The sequence below is a fragment of the Vidua chalybeata genome, chromosome 4 (assembly GCF_026979565.1).
Source record: "Vidua chalybeata isolate OUT-0048 chromosome 4, bVidCha1 merged haplotype, whole genome shotgun sequence".
NCBI lineage: Eukaryota > Metazoa > Chordata > Aves > Passeriformes > Viduidae > Vidua > Vidua chalybeata.
In genome coordinates this window covers 26,817,721-26,841,993 of record NC_071533.1, presented here as the reverse complement: position 1 = coordinate 26,841,993, position 24,273 = coordinate 26,817,721, and the positions used below count along the sequence as shown (strand labels likewise).

The 24,273-nt window shown below is 40.7% G+C and overlaps 1 protein-coding gene across 1 annotated transcript in view; it reads right to left on the bottom strand.

The window, feature by feature from the left end:
* Nucleotides 1-11,639: 11,639 nt before the first annotated feature.
* Nucleotides 11,640-24,273, bottom strand: part of ENPEP (glutamyl aminopeptidase) — a 34,127-nt gene continuing 21,493 nt past the window's right edge. The window contains exons 9-21 of the mRNA XM_053940726.1: nt 24,022-24,087; nt 22,547-22,612; nt 21,080-21,231; nt 19,764-19,843; nt 18,000-18,127; nt 17,826-17,881; nt 16,838-16,988; nt 16,011-16,084; nt 15,806-15,907; nt 15,540-15,710; nt 13,657-13,797; nt 12,786-12,864; nt 11,640-12,538 (exon numbers count right to left, since the gene is read on the bottom strand). Coding sequence (XP_053796701.1) covers nt 12,374-12,538; nt 12,786-12,864; nt 13,657-13,797; nt 15,540-15,710; nt 15,806-15,907; nt 16,011-16,084; nt 16,838-16,988; nt 17,826-17,881; nt 18,000-18,127; nt 19,764-19,843; nt 21,080-21,231; nt 22,547-22,612; nt 24,022-24,087 — 1,431 coding nt within the window. The 3' untranslated portion in view covers nt 11,640-12,373. The remainder of the gene's footprint in view (nt 12,539-12,785; nt 12,865-13,656; nt 13,798-15,539; nt 15,711-15,805; nt 15,908-16,010; nt 16,085-16,837; nt 16,989-17,825; nt 17,882-17,999; nt 18,128-19,763; nt 19,844-21,079; nt 21,232-22,546; nt 22,613-24,021; nt 24,088-24,273) is intronic.

Genomic DNA, 24,273 nt, shown 5'->3' with positions numbered 1-24,273 from the left:
TTAAATCTGTATTATTTGCTTTCACTGCAGTGCCTTGAGTCTCTGAGAACCTTACTGTGCCAGGCACTGTATGAGTCCAGAACAAACTTACCCCAATATAGAATTTGAATAAGGACAGTATTGAACCGTGACAGATTTAGAACACAGCCTTTAAAGATATAATTTAAAATGTTTTAAACCTCTGTTTTTTTGGAACAACACCATCCCCCACCCCTTTAGAGAAGAGATCTTGTCAGGCACTAAATAAATGTTTACAGAAAGGTGTTTATGACTCTACATTAAATAATAGTTTTAGATGGAAATGTTGACAGAGTCTGAGTGCTAGCAATGCTTTTCAGAATCTCGATGCATCTGGGAATTTATTTCCTTTTACAGCCTATGATAAAAAAAGGGAATAGCTTATCCATGTTTTAAAATGTCACATCGAGGGCCAACCAAAATGATCTGTAATTCCTGAAAACAGGAATTTCTACTGGAATCAGGAACAGAACCTCTACTGTAGATTTTTCAGTAGGAAAAACATTCTAAAAATTATCTCCATATGTCACACAAAATCCTTTTTCTGTTTACAACTCATTGTTTCAGAAGCTGGGATTTTTAACTATCACTGTCTTTTCATTTCTCTATTCCCCTTGTTTGTCTTTGTATCTTAAAATGTGTATTTGCTTGAGAAAAGTCTTCTTAATTTTGACCCACTGGTGGCCCAGCTAAGCGCTGAGCTAATATTGACTAATATTTCAAAATAAATTGCTCCCTCTAGTGAGATCACGGCAGTACTGATGCCTAGCAGATGTGCCTGAAAACTGCTTGAACGTGTTTCTCTGTACCACTCGATTAAGCAGCTGGGTCATTATGGACTTGATTCTGTGCTTCTTACATAAAACTCCAAGATGATCCCAAGAGGAGACTTGTCTGAGCAAGGAGTGCACAATAAGGCCTTCTGCATTTAAGATAATATTATTTACAAAGGCTTATGCCTCCTACACCATTAAAATCTTCCCTTAAACAACACACCAATTAACTAGCAGACCTTTCGAGGAGCACACTAGCTTGCCGAATGCTAAAGACTTTGCTATGAATAAGTTTCATACAAATAATACTGTTATCATCATCTCCTTCTTTCAGCTCCAAGTTGCTTGAAAAAAACCCAAACAAACATCCAATTTAAAGTAAACAGCATTAGCATTCTTTTTGTTGCCTTCTAGCCTGTCAGCATGATTGTATCAGAAATAAAGCATTTCATAAGGAAAAGGGTACCCTTTCTGTCTTTGATAAATACTCGGGAAACACTTGGGAATAAATCCCAGAGAGGCCAGGACTAGGGCACTGGGACGCCTCTCTGCTCATTTGTGGGAGGCATTCATTAGCAGCATTACCCCGAAGCTGGCTGTGCCGCGGCCCCGAGTGCTGCAGACAGCAGCTGCCCCCCAGAGCATCCGTGCCACATGGTCTGGGGAGGCATGTGGCACCTGAGGAGGGCTCCGCCGAGGCGGTGTCACCTCCCAGGACACGTGGAAAGCAGCTCCCCGAGCAAACCCACGCTCGCAGGGAAGTAAAAGCAGAAACCGGTGTCTGTTCGGAGCCATCCTTCTCTCTGCTCCCTTCTGCCTGCTGGCAGGACGGGGCCCGCTGTGGCAGAGGCCTGGAGCCCGTGCTGCCGGGGCAGCCCCGGGGGCTCTGGGCAGAGGGTGCCCACCAGCACGGCCGAGCTGCTGCTGAGAGCAGCAGCGCCGTGAAGCCCTGCTGGCTGCTGCAGGGTGATTTCATTAGCGGCACAGCCTGATTTCATTAGCGGGGTGATTGGATTAGCGTCCAATGAGTGGCTGTAGGGAGAGCAGCCGGCCACCCACCCCTGCCCTCCCGGGTGCACCAGCGGTGCGGAGGGCTCGACCCGCCCAAGGTTTGGGTGCTGCCCAGACTCGTGCAGGTCAAAGCGCGCTGCAGATCGTGCAAGATGGTGGCAGGGCCTTCCTTCTCCCTCCCATGGACCTGCCTGCTATGTGGAGACACAAACTCTTGGCAGGCTCCTGGATTCCTGAGGGAGATTATCTCCCTCATGATGATGACCTTAGGAGAGCCAGGGACAGGAGATGAAGCCAGAGCCACCCCGGTGCTGGTGGGGTGCAGCTGCCAGGAATGCCAGGCCACAGAACCCCACTTAGCTGTGGCCCAGTGACAGGGCCTCTCCTGCACTCTCAGGAGAGGCTTTATACTTCAAAACAGTGAACCAGCAGCTTAACTGGTGTGAGGTGAGAGTGTGGAAGAGGCCTCAGCCCCTTCAGACTGCATAAGAGCAAGGCCACCCTGCCGTGGGAGGTGGGTGTAGAGGAGGCAGCAGACATGCCTGAATACTGGGATCTGATGTTCAAACCCTCGTGCCTGCAAGGGCGAGCACTGTCCCACCACTGGGTTTAAGGTTTTGCTCTCCATAGCCCATGGGAAGCCAGCCATGAGAAGAAGCTCATCCCTCTGGCAGCTTCTCCTTCCAACCTGCCTGGCTGGCTGGCTGAGGGAGAGGGGCTGCACTGCTTGTGCCAGGTGCTGCCCTGTGGTGCTGAGAGTACAGGTGCCTAATGCCTTGCTGCTGTCCTGCCTGGGACAACATTCCTGAGCTCCCTTTGTAATGCTGCAAAAGTATTGCTGAAATGCTGAGGCTACAGATGCTATCATGACTGTGAACCTGGGTTCATTTTCTATAAGCAAAGCTTAGCTGACTGTAGCAATTCTTCAGAGTTCTGGGCAGGGCCATGTCTGCAGGAGAGCAGCCGCCATGGGCAGTGGTAGATGAGTCCTGCTTCTGTAAATGAAGAAATGACTTAAAGGCAGGTGTTCAGGCTCCTTAAACAAATATTTCCTAACTTCTTTTCAGTAAGGAATAAAAGAACATATGACTCCCCAAAGCAATGGATTAAAAAAAAACAAACATAAACCTGTTTTGGAAATGCTAAGGGCATTGTTGTGGGCTACTGGCAGCAATGTGAGAGGACACTGCCTGTCTTTGCCATTCCCAGCCACACCTCAGGCAGCCAGAGCATGTATGGGTCCTGCCATGACCCCTCAGCATTTTGCTGAGCATGGGAACCCCACACAATCACAGGTGCTTGTTTCCACATTCCCTCAAAGCACAAGTGTGTGTGTGTGTTGTGTGTGTATGTCCAAAAAAAGAGACAAGTTTGCAAGATTAAATATCTTCTCAATGTCTCAGTTGCCATCAGTGAAAAAAGCTAAAAAATACCTAATTCAGAATGATGTTACGGAGTTTATGGGCATTTATGATTGTTGCAAATTACACATGCCTGGTTTTGCTAGGAAGCCTTTTTTTAATTGCAAACAACTGCTTGAGGTAAAATAACCATCGTGCCACAATCCAGCACACCTTCTGTATACAGATGTGTATGCAAGTTCATTGTGACTGTCTTGTGTTCTGAGTGTTTGGCCTTTTGATTCATCATGGCAGTGCCCACTGCTTTTTGAAACATATCTTGCATTTTCACTAGTTTCTAATGACGAGTGGCATTCCACAGAAGTTGTTATTGGGACCACGCTGTTTAACATCTTCGTTGGCAACATGGACAGTGGGATTGAGTGCACTCTCAGGCAGTTTGCCAATCACACTAAGCTGTGTGGTGTGGTCAACACACTGGAGGGAAGGGATGCCATGCAGTGGGACCTTGAAAGGCTTGAGAGGTGGTCTTGGGTGAACATTATGAAGTTCAGTGAGGACATGTGCCAAGGTCCTGCATCTGGGTCATGGCAATCTCAAGCACAAATACAGGCTGAACAGAGAATGGATTGAGAGTGGCCCTGAGGAGAAGGACTTGGGAATGTTGGTGGATGAGAAGCTAAACATAACCAAGGAATGTGTGTTTGCAGCCCAGAGAGCCAAACTGTGTTCTGGGCTGCATCCGAAGCAGTGTGGCCAGCAGGGTGAGGGAGGGGATTCTCCCCTTCTACTCTGTTCTCAGGATACCCCACCAGGAACACTGTGTTCAGCTTTGGGCCCCCTGTATAAGAAGGGTGTGGACCTGTTGGACCAAAACTGGTGTAGGGTCAAAAAGATGTCAGAGGACAGGAGCACCTCTCCTGTAAAGACAGATTGAAAGAGTTGGGGTTATTCAATCTGGAGAAGAGAAGGCTCTGGGGTCACCTTACAGCAGCCTTCCAGTAGGAAGACTCTAGGAGGAGCCTACAAAAGAGATGGAGAAGAGCATTATACAAGGGCATGTAGGGATAGGACGAGGGGGAATGGCTTTAAGCAGAAGGAGGGTAGGTTTAAATTGGATTTTAGGAAGAAATTATTTATTGCAAGGGTGGTGAGGCACTGGCACAGGCTGCCTAGAGAAGCTGTTAGTGTCCCATCCCTGCAAGTGTTCAAGGACCTTTGAGCAACCTGGTCTAGTGGAAGGTGTCTCCACCTGCAGCAAAGGGATTGAACTAGACGATCTTTAAGGCTCCTTCCAACCCAGGCCATGTTATGATTAAAATGTGAAATAGAATTAAATAAAATTAAAAAGTGACATAGAAGCTTATTATACAGGTTGGTTGTTAGTTTTTTTATACATATAAATTTTAGCCTTTATGATTACCATTTATTCTAGGTTAAGTAGTTTTATGCAATGTTACTTAGAAGCCCCTGTGTGCCTAGTGACTGGTCTCTAAGACTAGGTGGGGCTGATTCGTTTATTTTTTGAAGATGTATTATAAATAGTTAAGGAGGTGTTTCTGCACGCTGTGTTAAAGCCAATATAATTAAATGTAATGGCTACCAACTGTCACTAGAGGCTGCTCTTAATACACTGTGAAGAAATAAAAATAGGGAAAAATTCACTACACGTCCTCTATCTCCCATAAAGTAGGTTTTTTTCTTTCTTGAACAAGAGGAAATGAAGTTCATCACCATGATGCATCTTCATGATTATCCTATTTATTTCCATTACTAAAGATTTGTTCAACCATAAAATCAATCTAGCTATTACAATCCAATGCAAGGACAAACCATATTTCCCAGACCACCAATTCTCATTGTTTTTCTAGTGAACACAGCAAATAGATCAAATTTTTTGTATTGCATTTTAAGAAATATTTTAGCAATAACTCCTAAAATTATACTCAGAAATTTATGTTTTGCTTTGACATATGTTTTTGGGATATTTCCCATAGTAAAAACTTAATGATACTTCACTAATATGTTTTCTGATGCTTGTTTTTTTTCCTGTCCCTAATCTTTCCCACCTGATTTGTCTTGGACAGATAGCATTAATCTCCTATGCAAGGAGTCCCGACTAAAGAATAAAAATACCTTCAATATTTTGCAAAGAACTCCTAAATATTTTCTGCAGAAATGTTAGCCCCTAAGCCAAGAGTGTTTAAATAAACAAAACACAAGCTCTGTGTGTGTCACTAGGACATGGGTGTCAGCTTGCTTTGGTAACTTAACTGCCTCTCTGATTCCCTGTCCTGCACACTGTTTCCATGTTCACCTCGGCAGCCCAGCAGGCACCCCAAAAATATCTTTTTCCTGAGTAAACCCACCCACCCATTAGAGTGGAAGGGGCAGTTTTGGCTAAATGAGTTGTTCTCCATTCATTCAAAATGCAAAGATGGCCAAACCTTTCTTGCTCTGCCCAGTTTTCTCCTAGCTGTGCATCTGCAGCATGAGTAGGGGACATGAGGCGGGGTCTGTCCGGGATGCAGCACAGAAGGCACCATATTTGTGTGTTAGTCATGTTATTTTGGGGCATTTAGTGGAGGAACACATTTTTGTTTGTTTTTCTCCTGAACTAAGGAGAAGGAGTATGTTTCTATGCAGCTTGAAGGAAGCTTTGTTTTTTGCTGAAGAAATGGAAACCTGAAGTCTTGTCTCACCTGGCATAGAAATATTCCCTTGCAAGGACTGAGCCTTTTGGTTTGGAGTCCTTGAGGTGGTAGGGTAAAATAAGGGCTGCATTTAAAAAAGCATTGGAGGACAGGAATGCCTCTTACATGCAGTGATTGGAGATCTTGTGCAGGAAGTGGACTTCATGAATTATTGTTTCTGCTGGAGAGAATTTTAAACCACATGCCTGCCCTTTCAGGCTGTTACTCAAACCACTGTACTACAGAATGGTGCTCCTCTACATTTCTAATTACTTGAGGCCTACTGATACAGATCTGAGCTTATTAGCAGCCTCTGTCGAAGGTATCCATATTTATTTAAAGTAATGATAAAAATACTCTGTAATAAAATACTAATAAAAATGTCTGACAATCCTGTGTTCTCAGGTGCTCATGTGAAGCAACAAACTAGGAAGTTACTAATTACTTTTGATTCTGGCTATTATTTAAGTACCATGGGAAAATTTGAAAGACCAGGCCCAGTAGAGTCGTGTGGAAGAGTTCATGTGCATTTCTTTGGAGGAGGCAGAACTGAGTCTTGATCTGTTTGCTTTCTTTGCAAGTGCTCCAGCCCAAGAAAAAGCGTGTGTGATGACTTTTCATCAGGGTTTATGTAACTTCAGGTCCATAGTGTTTTCTCCAGTTGAATTTGCTTAAGGAACCTGGGTGGGCCATAATTTCAGTTTGCTGAAAGTGACTATTTGCTAAAATAAATGAATCCAATCAGTTTTTGGCTGCCCACCAGACACCTGGAAAATCTTCCTCTTAGGCAGTTACAGTAACTCCTTTGGCTTATGAGAACTTGACCTACAGCTTAACGCCTTTTTTGGCATGAGGTACCTCAACTTTTGCTCTGGCTAATAGCTATGTTAGCAACCCTCCAAAATGCATCCTGCAGTTTTTTGGTTTCAGGATTCTTCTTTGAGAAAGACATAAAAACCAGCCCTAAGTTGCAGAGCTGCTACAGATACGACCTCTGTGGCTCAGGGGTTTGCAGTTCCTGGTTGGAGAGGCTTCCTTGCTGACCTGTGGTGTACAAATGCATTTGACAGTAGGCAAAACAGTATGGGAGCTCTGGAATGGCAGAACCTCATCACCCACATCTGGCCTTGCACTCCTTGGAAGAAATCATATCAGTGACCAGTCCCTCATTCACTGCAAACAGTTAAAGAAAATATTGGGAAGGATATTTAGAAGTCAGCTGGCCATCTCACCCATCTCCAATGAACCTCAGTGGTTTAAGCTGGGTGAAGGTTGTGTGGCGGATATAAAATAACTGCAACATCTATTTCACAGTAACTTTTGCTTTTTACTAAAATAATGACCGTGTGCCTTCCTTTTGAAGAGTTAGGCTCCAGTCCTCTCTCATGCCTGGATATCTTCCTTTCCCTGGGTACCTGTTTCTACATCCATGTGTATTGTTTCAGCATCATTAAACCATCAGCAAGCAGATGTCAGCTTGGTAGCAGTCTCTGGATATCAGTTTGTGAAGAATAGAGGGTCGATATGGAAAGGTTTTCTGCAAGTGATGGATTACTGAAACTACTTACTGGATTACTAAAACTACTGAGTGCTACTTACTAATGGTATTTGTAGATTTTAGGTGTTGTTACAAGCACAATAGACATTTCTGCAGCAACAGAAGTTGTGTCATTTTCTTTCACACTATATTGTGGTCATATTTTTCAGGATTTGCTCTTTCCTCATGACTCTTTGGAATGTACACTGGGAAGCTAGAAACTCTCAGACTTACCTGAACCATATACGTTTCAGATGCTTTATAAATATATCTGTAGTTTTTTTTTTTTTTCTTTTTTTTTCCAAAGCACATTTTGGAAAAATTCAGGTATCTGGGCAGCCTTGTGAACCACTGTAGTCCCTGTGAGCTAGAGAATATTTCCTTAGTGTCATACACCTATATCTTTCTGTACTAGTTTTCCACATACAGGCATACATTAACTGCAATAGGTGTGGATGTGAAGTTGAAATACCTCCAGCACAACTGACTTCTAATGGAATACTGGATTCTGTGTAAACATTTAGGAAAACAAACTCAACTTGTTTGACTAATTTTCGTATTGTTGTTGCTAGCAACAGGGTAAGTTCCTGTCCTTCAGACCCTGTTTATCTAGGTGTTCCTTGTGCCCAGCACAGGCTAGCTTTTTCCCTCTCACCTTGAGTCCCCAAAGCTGCTGGAAGATGCCATCACACAAAATGCCAAGAAATGGTACTGGTTTTGTGGGAAAACTTGAGGGATACTTCCCAGTCACGTTCTATTTCAACAGACATACCAGGTGGTGTGTCCCCAGGTGGGGGTCTTTTTTTTTTATGTCTGCATACTCATAGTGATCTTAACTGCTGGTTTAGAAACTGGCTGAGTTGGGGAGTTGTAGACGCCTTGGTGTTCTCATTGTTGCTATTCATTTTTTGGCTCTGTGCAGTAATACAATGTCTTCAGTTGTTTCTTTACCTGAATTATCAAGACAAAGCATTTTCATGCTCCTATCAGGCTTACAGCCTCCTGGGGCCCATGGGCTCAGGCTCTATAGGGCACACAGCTGTAGCTGATATGAGACAGATTTGCAGAGCTGGTGTAAGGCAACACTGCAAAAGTTGTAAGTGGCCCCTCTTTAACTCCACCACATTGCACTTCAATTACTCAAGACGTTTCTCTGCCTCACTGCCTGCAATAGCTTTTGGTGTGGTACAATAGGAACAGCAGAGTCTCAAAAAACTGTGTGGATCTAAGGGGCCAGCTGGTTCTGCACTCCCTCACTCGGCTTTATCAGTAGAAATTCCTTCCTTGCTGATCAAATGACCGAGGGAAAATTATCTCTTTTTAAAACAGTTCACATTTCTTTGGATTCAGTTTCAAATTGGCATTCTTAAGCTTATCACAGACCATTTATAAATGCACCAGTTCCTGACTGAAAGATTTAGCATGTACCAGATTTGTTATCCATCTCGGACAAACAGTCTGAAAGAGGCAAATGCCATAGAGTACATTCTCCATGAGCCATTTAAAGGTAGCAATAGCGCTGCATAATCTAGAGAACATTATTTAAAATTGACAGAACCTTTACCCTATTATAAAAACAGCTGCCTTCTGGGGCTTTTGGACTTTCTTCCATGTTCCTTGACCCACTTAAGATCAGTGTAGAAATCCAGCTAACCTTTCTGTAACATCAAAAGTGTCCAGGCACTAGTTAAAACTCTCTCTGATCCAGTGTGGCTCAGGCACAAAAGCTGCAATTGGTCACAACTTCCTGAACAGAATGAGAATCAAATGACAGGTGAAAATTGCTTGGTTCACTCTAAATCTCCTTCACCCGGGTCCATGAGCTCAGTAGTTGTTCAAGCTTGTCCTTCTCTTTCTCTCTGTGCTTCAGTGATATGTTTCTGTTCTCTCTCTCTGACCTTTTTTATGCTTTCTACTACAGTGATGCACAGTGCTACCAATATGTGTCTTGTCTGAAACAGTGGTATTGTCTGACTTGGATGAAGGCTGCTTTCACTGTAGCTTTCCAGCATCATAGAAAGTCTTCATTACTCCCTGTGTTTTCCTTGATTAAAGCCTACTACTGTAGCTGACAAAGTTGGCCAGCCTAGTCCTACTTGGTGGTAGTAGAGGCTACATGTAACAAGGGATAAAAATATCTTAAAGTAACTTCTTAATCTTGTACCATTCCCATAATAGTCATACTTCTCTTTCTACAGCAGCTTGTGGCAGAAATGTATGAATAATAAAATCAATTCTTTTTACCAAAATTTCATTAAATCATCTCTGAAAGGGAAAATGACCGAGCTGTGTGCTTGGATATCTTCAAATTGGTTTTGCAATGTTGCACATCATGGACATCTGAAATTAAAAACCTTCAATCAAAATATACCGTACACAGAAAAATTTTCAGAGACAAGTGTACTGTTGATAGTCACGGTGATACAATGCACTGATGGCATTACTGTATGATGCTATCAAACCTGTTTGTGACCTTGAAACCAAAAGAGTTTTTGTTTGTTTTCCACTCCTTCAGTTCATCAAAAGTGTAAAATAGTGAAGGTGAGTTGTCATATGTTGTACTGAGCTGGCAGCTGCCCAAGGACAATCTGCTCCCTGTCTGCTGCTGGTAGTTTTGGATGTGGGCAGCTGCTTCACTTTCACTGTTCTCTATGTGTGAATCTGAGCAACAAGAAAAACTGGAAGGAATTGCCTGGCCCTTTGCCACCTCCTCACCTTGAAGAGCAGCTGGTGTCTCTAGCAAGTTATAACCACTGTTAGTCAAAATCCTGCCATGTTTTGTTTGCAGGAGGCAAATGACTGACATTTTCTTTTGACAGGTCTTGTGTTTTAACCCCAGCTGGCATCTCAGCCTCACACAACCACTGGCTCACTCCTTCTCGGTGGGATGGGGGAGAGCATTGAGCGCGTAAAACCAAGAAAACTCATGAGTTGAGATAAAGATAGTTTAATAATTAACAAGCTAATTAAAGAAAAAGCTGTGGATGCAACTAAAGCAAAACAAGGAATGCCTTCACCACTTCCCATGAGCCAGCAGGTGTTCAGCCATCTCCATGAAAGCAGGACTCCATCACACATGATGTTTACTTGCTAACACAAACACCGTCAGTCTGAATGTTTGTCCCTTCCTTTTGCTCCCCTCCATCTCTGTATGATGCATGATGAGCATGCTGCACTATGGTATGGAAAATCCTGTGGGCAAGTTGGGATCAGCTATCTCAGCTGTGTCCCCTCCCACTTTATGCACATTCAGTCTCTTTGTTGGTGGGGTGGTGTGAGAGGCAGAAAAGGCCCTGGCACTGTAAGCACAGCTCAGCAGTAATGAAAACATCTCTGTTTTATCAACACTGTTTCCAGTACAAATGAAAAACATAGCCCACACCAGCTACTGTGAAGAAAATTAACTCTATCCCAGCCAAAACCAGCACAACAGGACAACTGACTTTGTCACCAGATTTGTTTGGGCTTGTCACAGCTATTTGGGTGTCTAGAGAGAGGCACAAAACAGTACTAGCCTTGAGTGAAGTGTTTCCATCTCAGACTATATAAGTTGTTCTGGAGTTCTCTGTGCTGTACCAAGGCCCAGAGGCAAGCACGTAGCCTGTACTGAAATTTCTGTACCTTACAGTCATCTCATCTTCCCTTTGAATAGCATTGCAGAATGAAGGTAAGAGAAGTGCTTTTCCATGCTTCTGTCCTCTGATCCAACTGCAGAGTTTCCTGACAGATGTGCATGAAATCTCCCTGGGCTACGTACTATGAGGTGCTCTGTGATCCTGGTCCCAGGACATCTGGACAGACATTTGCTCTGGCTGATTGTGGTCTCTGCTCAGGAGACCAGGGAGAAGGCAAGGAGGTGCTCACATTTACTGTTTGTCCAGTGTCAGGACAAGTGCACATGGAAATCTGGGAACTCCAAACCCCCCCAGCTTCCAGCTTGGAAGAGACAGACTGAGTAGCCCTGATGCTTTCTCCAGCATCACAAGGGCAGAGGGGCTTGGGACTGAGAATTCTTTCTTTGCCGTCTGTAGTCCTGCAATAGACTCAGTTGCAGCAGTCAGACTCATCTGATCCCTCTGGGTGCATTTCCTATTTTTTCTGTGTTTTCTCAGAGGAGTTAATAGATTTCTGCCCCCTCAGAAGTCACTGAAGCTATTATGTACAGCACAGCTGAGCCATGTAACAGCTGTTCTTCTATAACCCATGAAGTTTCATAATTTCATTAGAAAGAGACTGAGATTTCATGTAGATTTTTAAATTTTATTTTTCTATAAGAAAAGAAACAGTAAGTAAAGCATGTCTTGTTTGCAGTATCTGCTGCTACAAATTATCTTTTTTTGGTTTTTTTAAGATTTAGAAATAAGACAAAAGTAACCAAGTCAACCCTTACTCTAAGCTACAGAATCCCAAGTAATAACATTGAAAAAGAAGTTGATAGTATTGATCCCTTGTGTACTAGTAGTTAAACTTCAAAAATCAATTGAGAAGAAAGCTTAACTGGCCTTTCTGTAGTATCAGAAAGCAAACCTAAATCCCAGACATAGTATTTTTACAGCTATGAATATGGGAGATGATTTTCAGACAATGTCAAAACTACTGTTTAATTCCCTTTCCTTCAGGAGAAAGCTCCTATGAGGTGCACTTGGAAAGGAATCCCTGAGTATACTAGACATACTTCTGTGCGAACCAAGAAGTAGCTTTGCAGAGTGGCGTGCATAAGGAGTGAGACCAGAGTGATCAGCAAGGACACCAGTTCTGCCATCACTTCTGCTTTGAATGACTTTAAGTCTTTGTCCTGTTTGTTCAGGCAAATTCAGCTCTCAACATATAAAGCTATTCCTGCTAAGCAACTACACTAACATTGCTCTGGCAGTGGTCTCCTGAGTGTAGGAAAAAATATTAGGTCTTAGTCCTCTAAGGTACCTAGGTGAGAAATCCACATTGCTAAACATCATTGAAGATTTGAGTGCCTGATCCTTTTCACAAAATAAGACCTTGAAGCCTTACTGTGCTTTTCAGCCATGATTGTATTTCTTCCTTATTTTCTTTTAGCCATTTGATGTTGCTCTTCACTTGCTCCAGTGTCTGACTCCTGGGCATTTCTCCTGCCCCAGCATTAGGGTATTTTTCAAAGAAATTTTCCATCTGGAAAAAAGAAAAGAAATTGATGTGAAGTAAATAATGCTGCTATTGGGCAAGTGGCTTTTTACAAAGCCACAGTCGGGTAATTCTGACTGGGAGAGATCTATAAGCTCATGCTAGTAGCACTGGAATAGTTTCACAGTTAACTCCTGCTGCTTTAAGCATTTAGAGGACAAAAAAAAAAAAGTTTCCTGTCCAGAAGATAGTTAAATATATTGACTTAAATTCAAGAGAATTGATGTCATCGTACCTGCCAAAGCTGGAGCTCAGTGTTGAAGGTTTGGGCAATAGTTACTATTCGACCAAGGTTTCTGTCATTTATAGTGAATCTAGAAAAACAATTTAATAAATTATGTTTAATGCAAAACCATAATTATCTGAAGCTTAAACTTCTAATTGTGTTACAATAAAGCAGGTACACTCAAATTATAGCATTTTTCGAAATAGTTGAAAAATAATACTCCTACATAATATCTGAGCTGTTCTTAAATGTGTTTACTAATGGAGTGATCTCTTATGGTGGAATAATTTTTTTCAAGTGAGTACTGATTGTCTCAGGCTGGAAGTTAGGAATATTGCTGCTTAGCAATACAAAAACTGTCCACATCACAGCTCTAGGCTTGCAGGTGTGCTTTCCTTCTGTGCCCTCACCAAGCACTCAGAAAGGAGATGGAAAAAGAGACAGGTCACTTAAATATTGAGGAGAAAAGTTAAAAGGTTTGCAATTACTTCCACTGCTCATCTGTATGTCTGCCGCTTGCTGTTAACCATTAGAATAAAATTTTTAAAAAGCCATAATTTATACTCTTGTCTTCTTGATATGAAATCAGTCACAAGAGTGGAGATTTGATTCACTAATTTCCATGCAATAACCAGATTTCTGTAGCCTTGGTAAAACTTTTTCTCCTTGATGACCATTTACCTTTCATTTAGGGAAAGAATGGTTTTCAAGTTAGCAACAAAGTACTTTTTCCACAAATGGATGTAATTGTGTTGAATAAGCTTTCAGTTTTCATTTTGCAAAGGCCAGTGATTATAACTGTACAATGAAAACACAGAACAACATGGCATGTAACAAGATTTACAGGTGGATGTCGTTTCCCATGAGTTCATTAGAGTACCTGTCAACTAAGTACTGCCAGTTCAGTCGTATCCAGTCCCAGGCCATTGTTTTCCCATAGGTGTTATATGAGATGTATTTCAGGACCGTGAACACATCTTGGCTTTTGATGAGGCTGGTGTTGTAAATATATTTCAGATATCTAAGGGAAATGCCATAGGAATCAATGAGAGCCATTTCCAAACAGGAATATTATTTTTTTTCCTAGAGCATTTTATAGGTAAGTACACAGATCTAAAATGTAACTTGTGTCAAGACATAATTGTATTGAAAGAAATCTTGGTTAGGAATCTCTTTAGCAAAGTAGGTAGAGTTTATGTCTCTACTTGAAAATAGCCAAACCCCATTATTATTTCTATATTTTAATGCAGTAGAGAAAACAAGACTGGATCAGTTAGTAGTTCAGCCTGTTAAGCCAAGCACCAAAAAAAGTAGTAGTCCAGACTTTAAAGATCTTACAGGGACCATGAATACATGCACAGGTGGCTTGCTCACACTGACATCTGTGCTGTTTGTTTGGAAACTTTTATCCATACAAAATTAAAATTCATTTGGGCAGAGCATGGCTGCAAGTGCTGCAGTTATACTTCCAGTTATGGCACAGATGGTTTTGACTGATGGGGTGAAGCACACATGTTTGCAGGGAGATGAGTAGCATGGTCATGGATTCACAGCAGCAGCTGCAGAAGAACACCCTTTCAAGCTGTTGTGTGTCGGGATTAAGGATTGTCTTCTTTTTCCCTATATGTAATGGACAATTTTATTCAATCTGTTTGCTCTTCCATCCTTGTTTGTTATTTTAATAGTAAATTAAGAGACAAGCTTTCCCTGCTTTAGGAGGGATTTTTTGTTTTCTGCAAATATAGTCTGATCTAGCTAATTAATTCATGTCTTAATAATGTCAGCCATTAGCTATTTAATGGCTTTAGATTATGGCTGTTGCAGTTACAAGAATTTAGGAATGCAGCTGCTTCCTACCGTTATTTCAATTACTCTAATTCTTATATTTACTCTTTCTGAATCTCCTATACTTCCTTGTTTCCTCTCCTTTAAACTTGGAACTCTTTCAAGCATACCATGTTATGATATTTAGATAGGGCTCCAATACAGTGGTGTAGATGTTTGCTTGCATAAGTGGTACATGATACAACAACATGCAAAGTTATCAGATAAGCCTAAAGTAGCCAGTGTGCCTATGCAGGGTGACAGCCTGCCAAGTCAGTCAGTCTGCTGGACCACTCTGGGGCAAACTCATCATTGCCATGGCAGCATGAATTCAACATTTTTGGTTCTAGCTTGAGCACTTCTGCACAGCACCTTAGGGAGCATTGCAAGTTCACATGGATGCCTTCATAGGACTGTTAATAACAATTGCTTAAGGCTGTTTGCCTAATTTTAGCTAGTTAGAAAGTAGACATCCAGGCTAAGCAAACTGGAGGTAATGGAGGATGACTGACAACACCCCAAAGCAATTCTTTCTATTGATTTTAAGCCCCTTTCCTGGTCTGGGATAAGCAGTGCATTGTAGGTTTGGCCTCTCTTCACTGATTAAAGAGGAAATGGATGACTAATTTACTCTTGATAATTAACTATTAAGCAACTAAAATTGCACAGGGTGAACACACTGTAGGAAGAGCTGAAGGTTGTTGATTGTATGCAGCAACTACCATGTCTTCAATATCTTCCGCTAAAAGAACAAGGCTTTTTTCCTGCCATAGCACAATCTTAGAGAGGCATGTTAGATAACTGGTCTTGAAAATGTGTTGTATTCCTCATGGTGTAATCTGACCAAAATGACATCACAGAAGAAAAGAAGAGGGGAATGAGCAACCAGCAATCAGTTGCTTCTGTAGGAAAAGAGAAATCTGTGTGTGTTTAAATCACCTGTCCAAAAGGGTGATGTTCCTCACTGATGCCAGGCCATATAGCAGCTTTTCTTTTTCTTGGGCTAATGAAGTTTCTTGGTATTTGTTGAACATGTAATTCCATGATGTCTCATTGGCTGAGTTCTGCATCCCATAGCGATATACTATGAGTCGGAGATTTGCAGCAATACTAAAATAAAGAAACAGTACTTAAATATTCTTCCCCCTTTCCTACTTGAGATCAGTGCTGTGTTCTCACAAACCACAAAAGATGTGAGCACTCACGTTTCTCCTCGTAACCACCTATCGAAGAGCTGAGAAGCACTGCTCAAAGATTCTGTGTCATTCATACTGCAGGCAAAGTCTAGAACAGATGTACGAAGAAGCCTTGGAAAGAGAGAGAAAGAGAGTGAGACAGATATTTTCCTACAGCTAACTATTGTTTGAATGCATCAATAACATGAGAAGGAACAAATAAAGATTGTCCCACCTCTGCAAATGGTCTCCAGAATCCTCCCAGCCCAGTTTATTCACAGTTGGTTTTACCAGATTGCGAAAATATTCCTGAGGTAGAAAATTGGTGTTGGTTACATGTGTAGATTTCTTTAAATAATATATTTAATTTCATAGTTTGTTCTCCTTAATTTTTTTCCCAGAGCTAGCATCTCTTGAATGAGAAGTAACATGAACAGGCACACACACAATCTTTTCAGATCCCCACAGCATTCCAAGTCTGAATGCTTGCAATACTGGTGTGCAGATGGGACAAAGCCAACCTGCTTCTCTCCAGCCTTGTCTGTGCTCCCAGATGAAGGCTGGGGTACAGCAAGGACACACTGCCACAACTGCTTTCCAGAGATGATAGTTCAGGACATACTTTAGTGACAATTAAATCATGTTCAGTATTTTAGGTCAACTAACAAACCTACTCACTGCCACATAGAGATATAGCTATCCTTTGTGCTGAGGACAGGTGTTTGAGATTTTGCTGTCCCCTATACATACTTCTTTATTGAATGCAGGACAGCCTTGACTAATAAATACCTGTAACATGCCTTAGGATGACAGATTATAAGAATAATTAGGCATAATGTCTTTTCTCCAAGTGCATAGTCCTGAATGCAGAATCCAAGTAATTCAGATAACTACGAAGCAGTGTTTAGAGGGTTTTTTTTAAGAGAACAGTAATGAAAAGTAAATGTTAATAGTTCAGCAACACTGAAAATCACTTGAACTTCACTATTATTCTTGTGAGAGATTCTGAATTATCAGATTCATTGATTCCAAGCCAGATTGGCTTTTATTTTGCTTCATCACCTGAAACAGGGGATAGAGATCTTTATCATCTTTGAGCATGTCTGCAAGGTAAGTTACAGCTGATACAGCTCTATTCCAAGGTAAATACTCTGTTTCGCTTCTTAGGTATTTTGTGAGTTCCAGGGGAACAGAGTAACTCACAAGTCCAGGTCTGTGGAAGGAGAAAACATAACTTCTGTTATTTTAATGAATTTGAAGAACTTGCTTCTTCAAAGATATTAGATTTACTATTTACTTTAGAAGGCCTGAAATAGTAAAGTTTGTGAGGGAGAAACTAGTCTGGAATGTAACTTGGAAAGTGTTTTCCAAAGAGATAACCAAGGATTGCTGTTGATCAATGCCTAATTGTAGGAGTTGTGCTGTTGTGAGAAGACTGCTAGCATTGTGCAGCAGCTCAGTGTGCCTAGAAGTGGGCAGTCCTTAACTGACTGACATTAATATCACAAAAAAAGAAAGGAACTGCTGGTTGGTGACATCCTGAAAGGCTGAGTAGACATAGTCTTAGAGGCTGTTACAGATTGCCTAAATTTTATCTGTGTCAGCATGGCTGGGCTCAAGATCTAGAAGTTTCCAATCAAGTTTCTAAACAAACTACTAGCTGAGGTGGTAGCTACTCAATGCCTTGGTATGCATTGTAGGTATGCCTCTACTTTTCTGGGTACCTAACCTCTTCTGGAGTGCTTCCATTATTGCTAATTATATGGAGAAAACACCCCTTTCTAAGACCTGTGCAATTAAAGCCTGCTTTTTCCTTGCCATAGTACTGAAAGGCAGCATTTCTCATGATTGCAATGGTAATGCAAGTTGACAATGCATACTTAAATGCACCCCTTTTGGAGGACAAGATAAAGCAACAAAGAATTAAAGCTCATACCAAAGTCAGAAAATTTCTTTCAACCACCTGGGTTGCGCGAATTCTAATTATTAGGCAACAGAAACTGAAAAACTTGTATTGAAATCGCTAGATTTTTGTAGAGAATTAATTTACCTTGCTAAAGAAAAAGCATCATCCAAAATCCCTGCGCGATCAGCAGCTGAAAAACTCTGTATGAAAAGAGGAAAAGAGGGATCAAGAATATACAGATTATTTGCAGAAAATCCCCAGCCTCTACAGACCTCTTATAAAAGATCCACCAGACAGGTTAGACATTACATCACTCACTGTGTGGTTTTGGAGCAGAAGAAGGCTTAAGGTGGCCCAGTTTTGACTATCATAATTCACCCGAAAGAATCCAATGTGGTCTGGATTAATGTTCAGAAAAGTATCAGGAGAAGCTGATATTCTAATTCCTACAAAACAAACAGTCATCAGTTTGTGCACCTTATATGATGCAGATTTCACTGGAGATTCCTTGATTCCAAAAGTGTTATTTGGTTTTAATGGATATCAAAATAAGGTCCAACCCTTAATTTCATTTATTTCTTTATTTATTTTTAAATGGCTCTGAGTAGAGATGAATTATTATGGATTTTGATGAATGCCAGCACTTGTCTTAAAACAATGAATTGCAGTAATTACTAGGGGTAGCTAGTTTGTTAAATTTGAAATGGAGGTCATTGTAAGTAGGATGAGGATGGTGAGATTTTGTATCATTTTAAGAAGTAAAAAATTGCAAAGAAGCAATTCTTGCAAATATATACTTTTAAACTTTTTTCATCCTCATGTGCACTATTAAAGTTCTCATATTTTATCCTCCATTAGTTTCATTTTTCAGTTTGTTTCAACTAACTTCAACTTTTCTTTCCTGTACTCTTCTTTGATTCTATTTTCATAGCTGTTGATAAAAGATTTACAAAATGGGCTGAGACTTCATGCAAGCACTCATGTTTAAGGATTTTCCCATTTAAAATGAATGCTTGAAAAATGTTTTTTCTCAGAAGTTTGGCCTGGTCCAGTTGGTGATGCTAGTTATGAAAATTTTTCTATTTCCCATTGAAAACAATGGTTTTGAATCTGTGTTTTGAGGGTGGCTGTAGTTAAAAGCATGTTTCTGTTTGGATGTTACATACAAGATATTTCTAAACGGATTTTTCCCTACAGTTGCTGTTTCCCCTGCAAGACAGAAATTTTGTGAATGTAAGAAAGAAGCACTTAATCAAGAATTTGCATGATCTGTGAAGTTAATAGTCCCTTGAAGCCTTCAGATCATGTGGAAATCAGAGAAAGAAAATTTCTTTGTGTTAACTTCTGACTTGTATCATGACATAAGATATTTTTGTTCGCTTTTGCATGGATACTAAAAGCAATCAGGTTAAAAAAAAAAACCTAGAACAAAAGACAAATTTCATTTAAAATAAGTAACAAACAAGTACAAGAAAAGATGAGCCAACTGTAATGTTTATGAAATTCAATGGGATGTAATTTAAAATCTGAAAAAAGTCAGTAATTTTTCCCCACAATTTTGTCCACTGGAGGTGTAGTACAAGAAATTCAGATTTGACTGCATAATAGAACAATGATAAAAAAGAACCACATAGGAATTTTCTCAATTCTGAAATCAGCATAAGAACAGGTGATTAATCATTTTTACTTCTTTTTCTTTAATTGAACTCAAGTTGCCAGTTTACCATGCCACACAAGCATTCATCAGCCTCTGACTTCTCTTTTCTTAGACTGGACAATTGCCATATCTAAGCCAAATTGATTTTAGTGCATTATAACTACGAGTATGCATGGATGTTTCCTTGAATAGGACTGTATTTAAACAGATGCTTAAGCACTATACTGAAACTGAACCTAAATTTACATAATTTTTGTACAGGGGAAATAGTAATCTTATCACTGAAATTATTGCAGTACAACCAAGCTGTGTGCTAGCTTCCACATCTGAAAACTGGGAAGTGTGAAAGTTCATTCTGTGCTCTGTTTTTTTGCAAATGATTTAAGTTTCATCCATTCATTATCTTTAAAAGAGAAGAAATTTACCTGTAGAATCTGATGCATTGTAGAACGTATAACCTGATGAATCACCAAGCTTAAATTTGACTGGTATATTCCATTTGTAACTGAAATTATTTAATGGGAAAGAAAATCAAATTACATTTGAAGCCAAATGGTAAAAAAACCCTCCAATATGTCTTTCTTTGTTTGTTTATTTTAATGCTTACATCTTGTTTTATGAAGCTGACTTGTGCTTATGAACATATACACTTACTAAATAATGTCAGGACATATACATTTACTAAATAATGTCAGGCAATGTTCTAGCAGGATACAAAGCAATTGATTTAATAAAACATGATTATATGTCAATAATTGGTGTCAAGGTTAATGCTGATGTGTCTAGGGCTTTGTGCAGACACTAGTTAATCTTTGCAATACTGACTTGAAATAAATGGTTAAGTGTTACAAAAGTTTTTTTTACAGATGGAAAACCTGAAAGAGTTTAAACAACACTGTGATATAGTTAAGAGGGCCTCTTGCCTTTTCCAGCCTATTTTTCTTCTCCAAGACAGCCCTAATTCCTTCACTAAAAAAGAGTGGGAGGCAAATGCAGCCTTACCTCTTGCTCCTCAGCTCCTTGTATACCTTTATTGGGTAGGTGCAGATTCCTCACTCCAGGGCATGCCCAGGACAAAGATGAGAAATTTGGGCAGGAATGGAGCCACAGCACAGCCTGACCAGGACTGTGACCAGGCAATCAGGGATGTGGGACAGCAGAGCATGCTGTGAGCCTAATGTCAGCCACCTGCATAGGGCTGCTAAAATTATTAATTTTAATTATTACTGCCCTTTTGAGTAGTCAGCTTCTCTTCCATATTAGTATATTATACTTCATCCCAGGGAGATTTCCCCTTGGTGACAAATGCTATGGGAAATACATGTCATCTTTATAACCCTGGGTTAAGTAAATGGTCACTAACTTCCAGGAAAAAAAAAAAAAAATTAAGGTTATGGTATCTCCTCCTACCTCCAGGAAGAAAGATTTATTGTTTTGTATCTCCTAAATAAAATATCTTAACAGATATTCTGGTTTTACTATTTTTTTATGGAGCTTACTATGATGGAATTTGAAGAATTCAAATTTGAAGAGAGGTATTGTGTTTCCCAAGAGAAAACCTGTATAGTTTTTTGGGGTTTTGTTTGTTTATTTGTGGTTTTTAGTGGGGATGTTTGTTTGTTTGTTTGGGGCTTTGTTTGAGTTCTTTTTTTTTTTTACTTGTTTTTGTAAATGCATTTAATGAGGCACATCTTACTTAGTTTCTACCTGGTTTGTATCTACATTTGCAGTAGGAACTTACCCAAGATCAGAAGGGGGATGAGAAGCATTTGCATTGGGATCCAAAAGAAAACGTTTCTGTGTGAATACTGAATTATTTCCCATCTCCAAAACAGGGTAGCCCATCTGCCTAGTCCATGTGTCCATGACTTCCTTCACAGGTTTATTACTTGCCTATGAATGATGGAAGAAGGTTGCAGTGAAAATGGAAAATCAGTCCTAAAAGAAAAGAAAGTCTCTGGTATTAAGAAGAAGAAAGAGGCAGATTCAGGACAAAAAATATCCTCCATTAAATCCTTTTATGGTGCCTTTTATTTATTTGGAAATATATATATATATATATATATATATATATATATATATATATATATATATTTCCAAATAAATAAATTATTTGGAAACTTGAACACCCACAGAAGAAATGAGAAATGTGTAGGCAGGACACTGGCCAGTAACATGGACAAGAAATACTGAGGAACCTTTGAGGGCCCTTGAATGCTCAAAGATCTCTCAATTTTTTTCTGACAGAAAATCTGAATAGGACAGAAAGGACACAGTGGGATTTTTAAAGCCAGAAGCCTCCTTGCAGTGTGTCCTGTTTGGAGTGTGAAGGAAGAGCCAGTATTAACCACCAGCACCTGCACTAATGTAAAATTTGATTCATTCTGCGAACCCTGAACATCCGTCCTAGGAACTGGAGCTGGAGAAAGCTGTCACTACCTTCCCAGAATGCCACCTGTGAGAGAAGTGAGCTAGGGTCACTTCTAGTGTTTCCTTCTCCAGGTGAGGTAGATGATGTGAAGATGCAAAGCACTAGAGAGAGACAGTAAGAAGTTCTGCTGAGTAGGAAGAAGTCTAGGACCAAAGAGAAGACTGGAACTAGAAAAGAGACACAAAAGCACAATTTAGGCTGTGTGCACGTGTACAGGGCTGGAAGAAAAGGAAATAATATCAGGGAAGAACCTGGCAGTATGCCAGTGTAATGGGCGGGTTAATGAGATAGATGGAATAGGCCAGCCTCAAGGAACAGGAAAGATCAGAAAATGGTGGCATAGATGATGACCCAACTGGGATTCAGAAGCTAGAGAGGGATATAAGCACCAAAATTACTTGGGAATTGATACTACTGAGGGCTTTCAAACACCTGAATCTGGAGAGAGAAAAGAGACAGTATGGGGTGCATGATGATGGACGAGAGGTGTTTACACAGGTGAAATGAGTTTGAGTTGCAGGGGGAATGTTTCAGTAGCAGGTTGTTTGTTAGCAAGGGCCCCGTTCTCAGTTCTTATTCCACTCCCACAGCCTTATGCAAAAAATAAAAAAAGAAGAAAGAAAAAAAGAAAAAAAGAGAACTATACTGGGAGGCTGCCTAGCTTGTGATCTCTCATTGACAGAAGAGCTACAGATCATTACAAGTTTGAGAAACTGAAATCAGTGGGTGAGATATGAAACATTTAGTAGCAAGGATTTGGGTGGATGCAAAACATACCTCTTCCAGAGCTTCCCAAAACTGTTGTGTCTTGGCATTCTGGAAATGGTATTTCTTCAAATATGCCTAGAAAAAGATGGAAAACCCTGAAAATACTATGGCGCAAATAGTGTTTCTTGTTTGCCTATGGAAACAATACACATATTCAGTTGTACAGGGATACAGAGAGTACCTCTCAGTTGCACAGAGTATCCACACATGGGTGGTAGTACCTGAGAGTGGGAGATTAAATGGTTCAGTATTCAGCTGATGAAATTCCTTTGCTGTCCAATGCATCCCATAACACCAAAAGTCAGCATTTTCCAGAGTGACTTGTTAGTAAGAAATAAATTTGTATTTGAAGAGTTCTCTGTGTTTTGTTTAAATGGACACCACTATACCCTGTTGCAATTTTTTACTAATGCAAGAGGCTGTTTAGCAGGAGGAAGATATTTGATGAGATTTCACTACCTGTGGACTAAGAGTGGAATTAGCAAAGTCAAGTCACCTCTAAGTTTTGATCAAAATGATTGTTACACGGAGTAATGGTGTTCAGCAAAGAGTTTGCAATGCTTAAACCTTATTCCCATCCTCTGTCTTCCCTGGATGCTTGGCGGGTGTTTTCCTACCCTGTCACCTGCTCCCGGTGGTGTTCAGTCAGTAGATGGTGCTGTTTGTTTCGTAGTTGGCCACAGCTGCCTACCTTCGTGCTCCTGAAGGCTCTGAGCAGAAGGGAAGGGCTAGGCTCTTGGAAACAAGGTGGCTGTATTTTCCCATATTAGGTAACTGTTCTGATTGAATATGTGAAAGGGGAAGTACAGGAAAGTACAACAATCTTGTAGCAGCCCATAAATAGCAGCTCTTCCTGAGAGAGGGAAGTAAGAGCAAATGTGGTAAGCCTGCCCTGCAATGCCTGTTACCAATGTCTGTTCAGAATAAAGGACAGACAACCTTTCTCCTTCTGGGATGGCTCCTTTCTCCCGTTTTGTCATTTTGCAGCACCACGTATTTCCTCCATAAGAAAGGACTATGAACTGTGCAATATATCCCTTTTCTTCTTCCTATTGATGTTCTAGGGCTGGGTGTCCCTGCATCAGGGCACGGATGAGCTTATACCTCTAAGAGTGTTTCTACATAGCAGCCTTGGGTGGGTTGGAGGATTGTGGCCATAGGAAGCCACAGACACACTTTACAGGAGATTGAGTGGATCCCAGTTGACAACAGGATAACAGTGGGTTAGAGGAGGTTTTTCCACTAAAAGCTGTCAGGAATTTACGTCCTCACTGTCTGGTTATCAAATCTTTATGCAGTTCACATTCCTGCTTCTGTGGGAGCATGGAACTTCTTCCCCTCCATGTTGTCCACTCAGTATTGAAATTCACTAAGTACTTCTGCTACCAATACCAGGATCTCTGATATTCACTTTTTGACTACTGGCTTTGCTATTGTCACATGAAGATGGGCTGTATGTCTGATGGGTTTGGTGCCACCTTTACCTGACAGCCTTTCTGGAAGAGCTCTGGTGTAATCCAGTCTTGAATCATTCTGAGGATCGATGCACCCTGAGGACAAAGGGAAAGGGGAGAAGGTCAATCCACACTGCTCTAACTCTGATTTCCATTCATCTAAAAGGCAACATGGGAATGAGTATTTTATAAGTCAAAAATAGAAACCGTCCATCAGACTAAGGACGTGCTTTTTCTACTTCCTTTGTGGGATAGCATGCCTCCCTGGTGGAGCTTAAATCT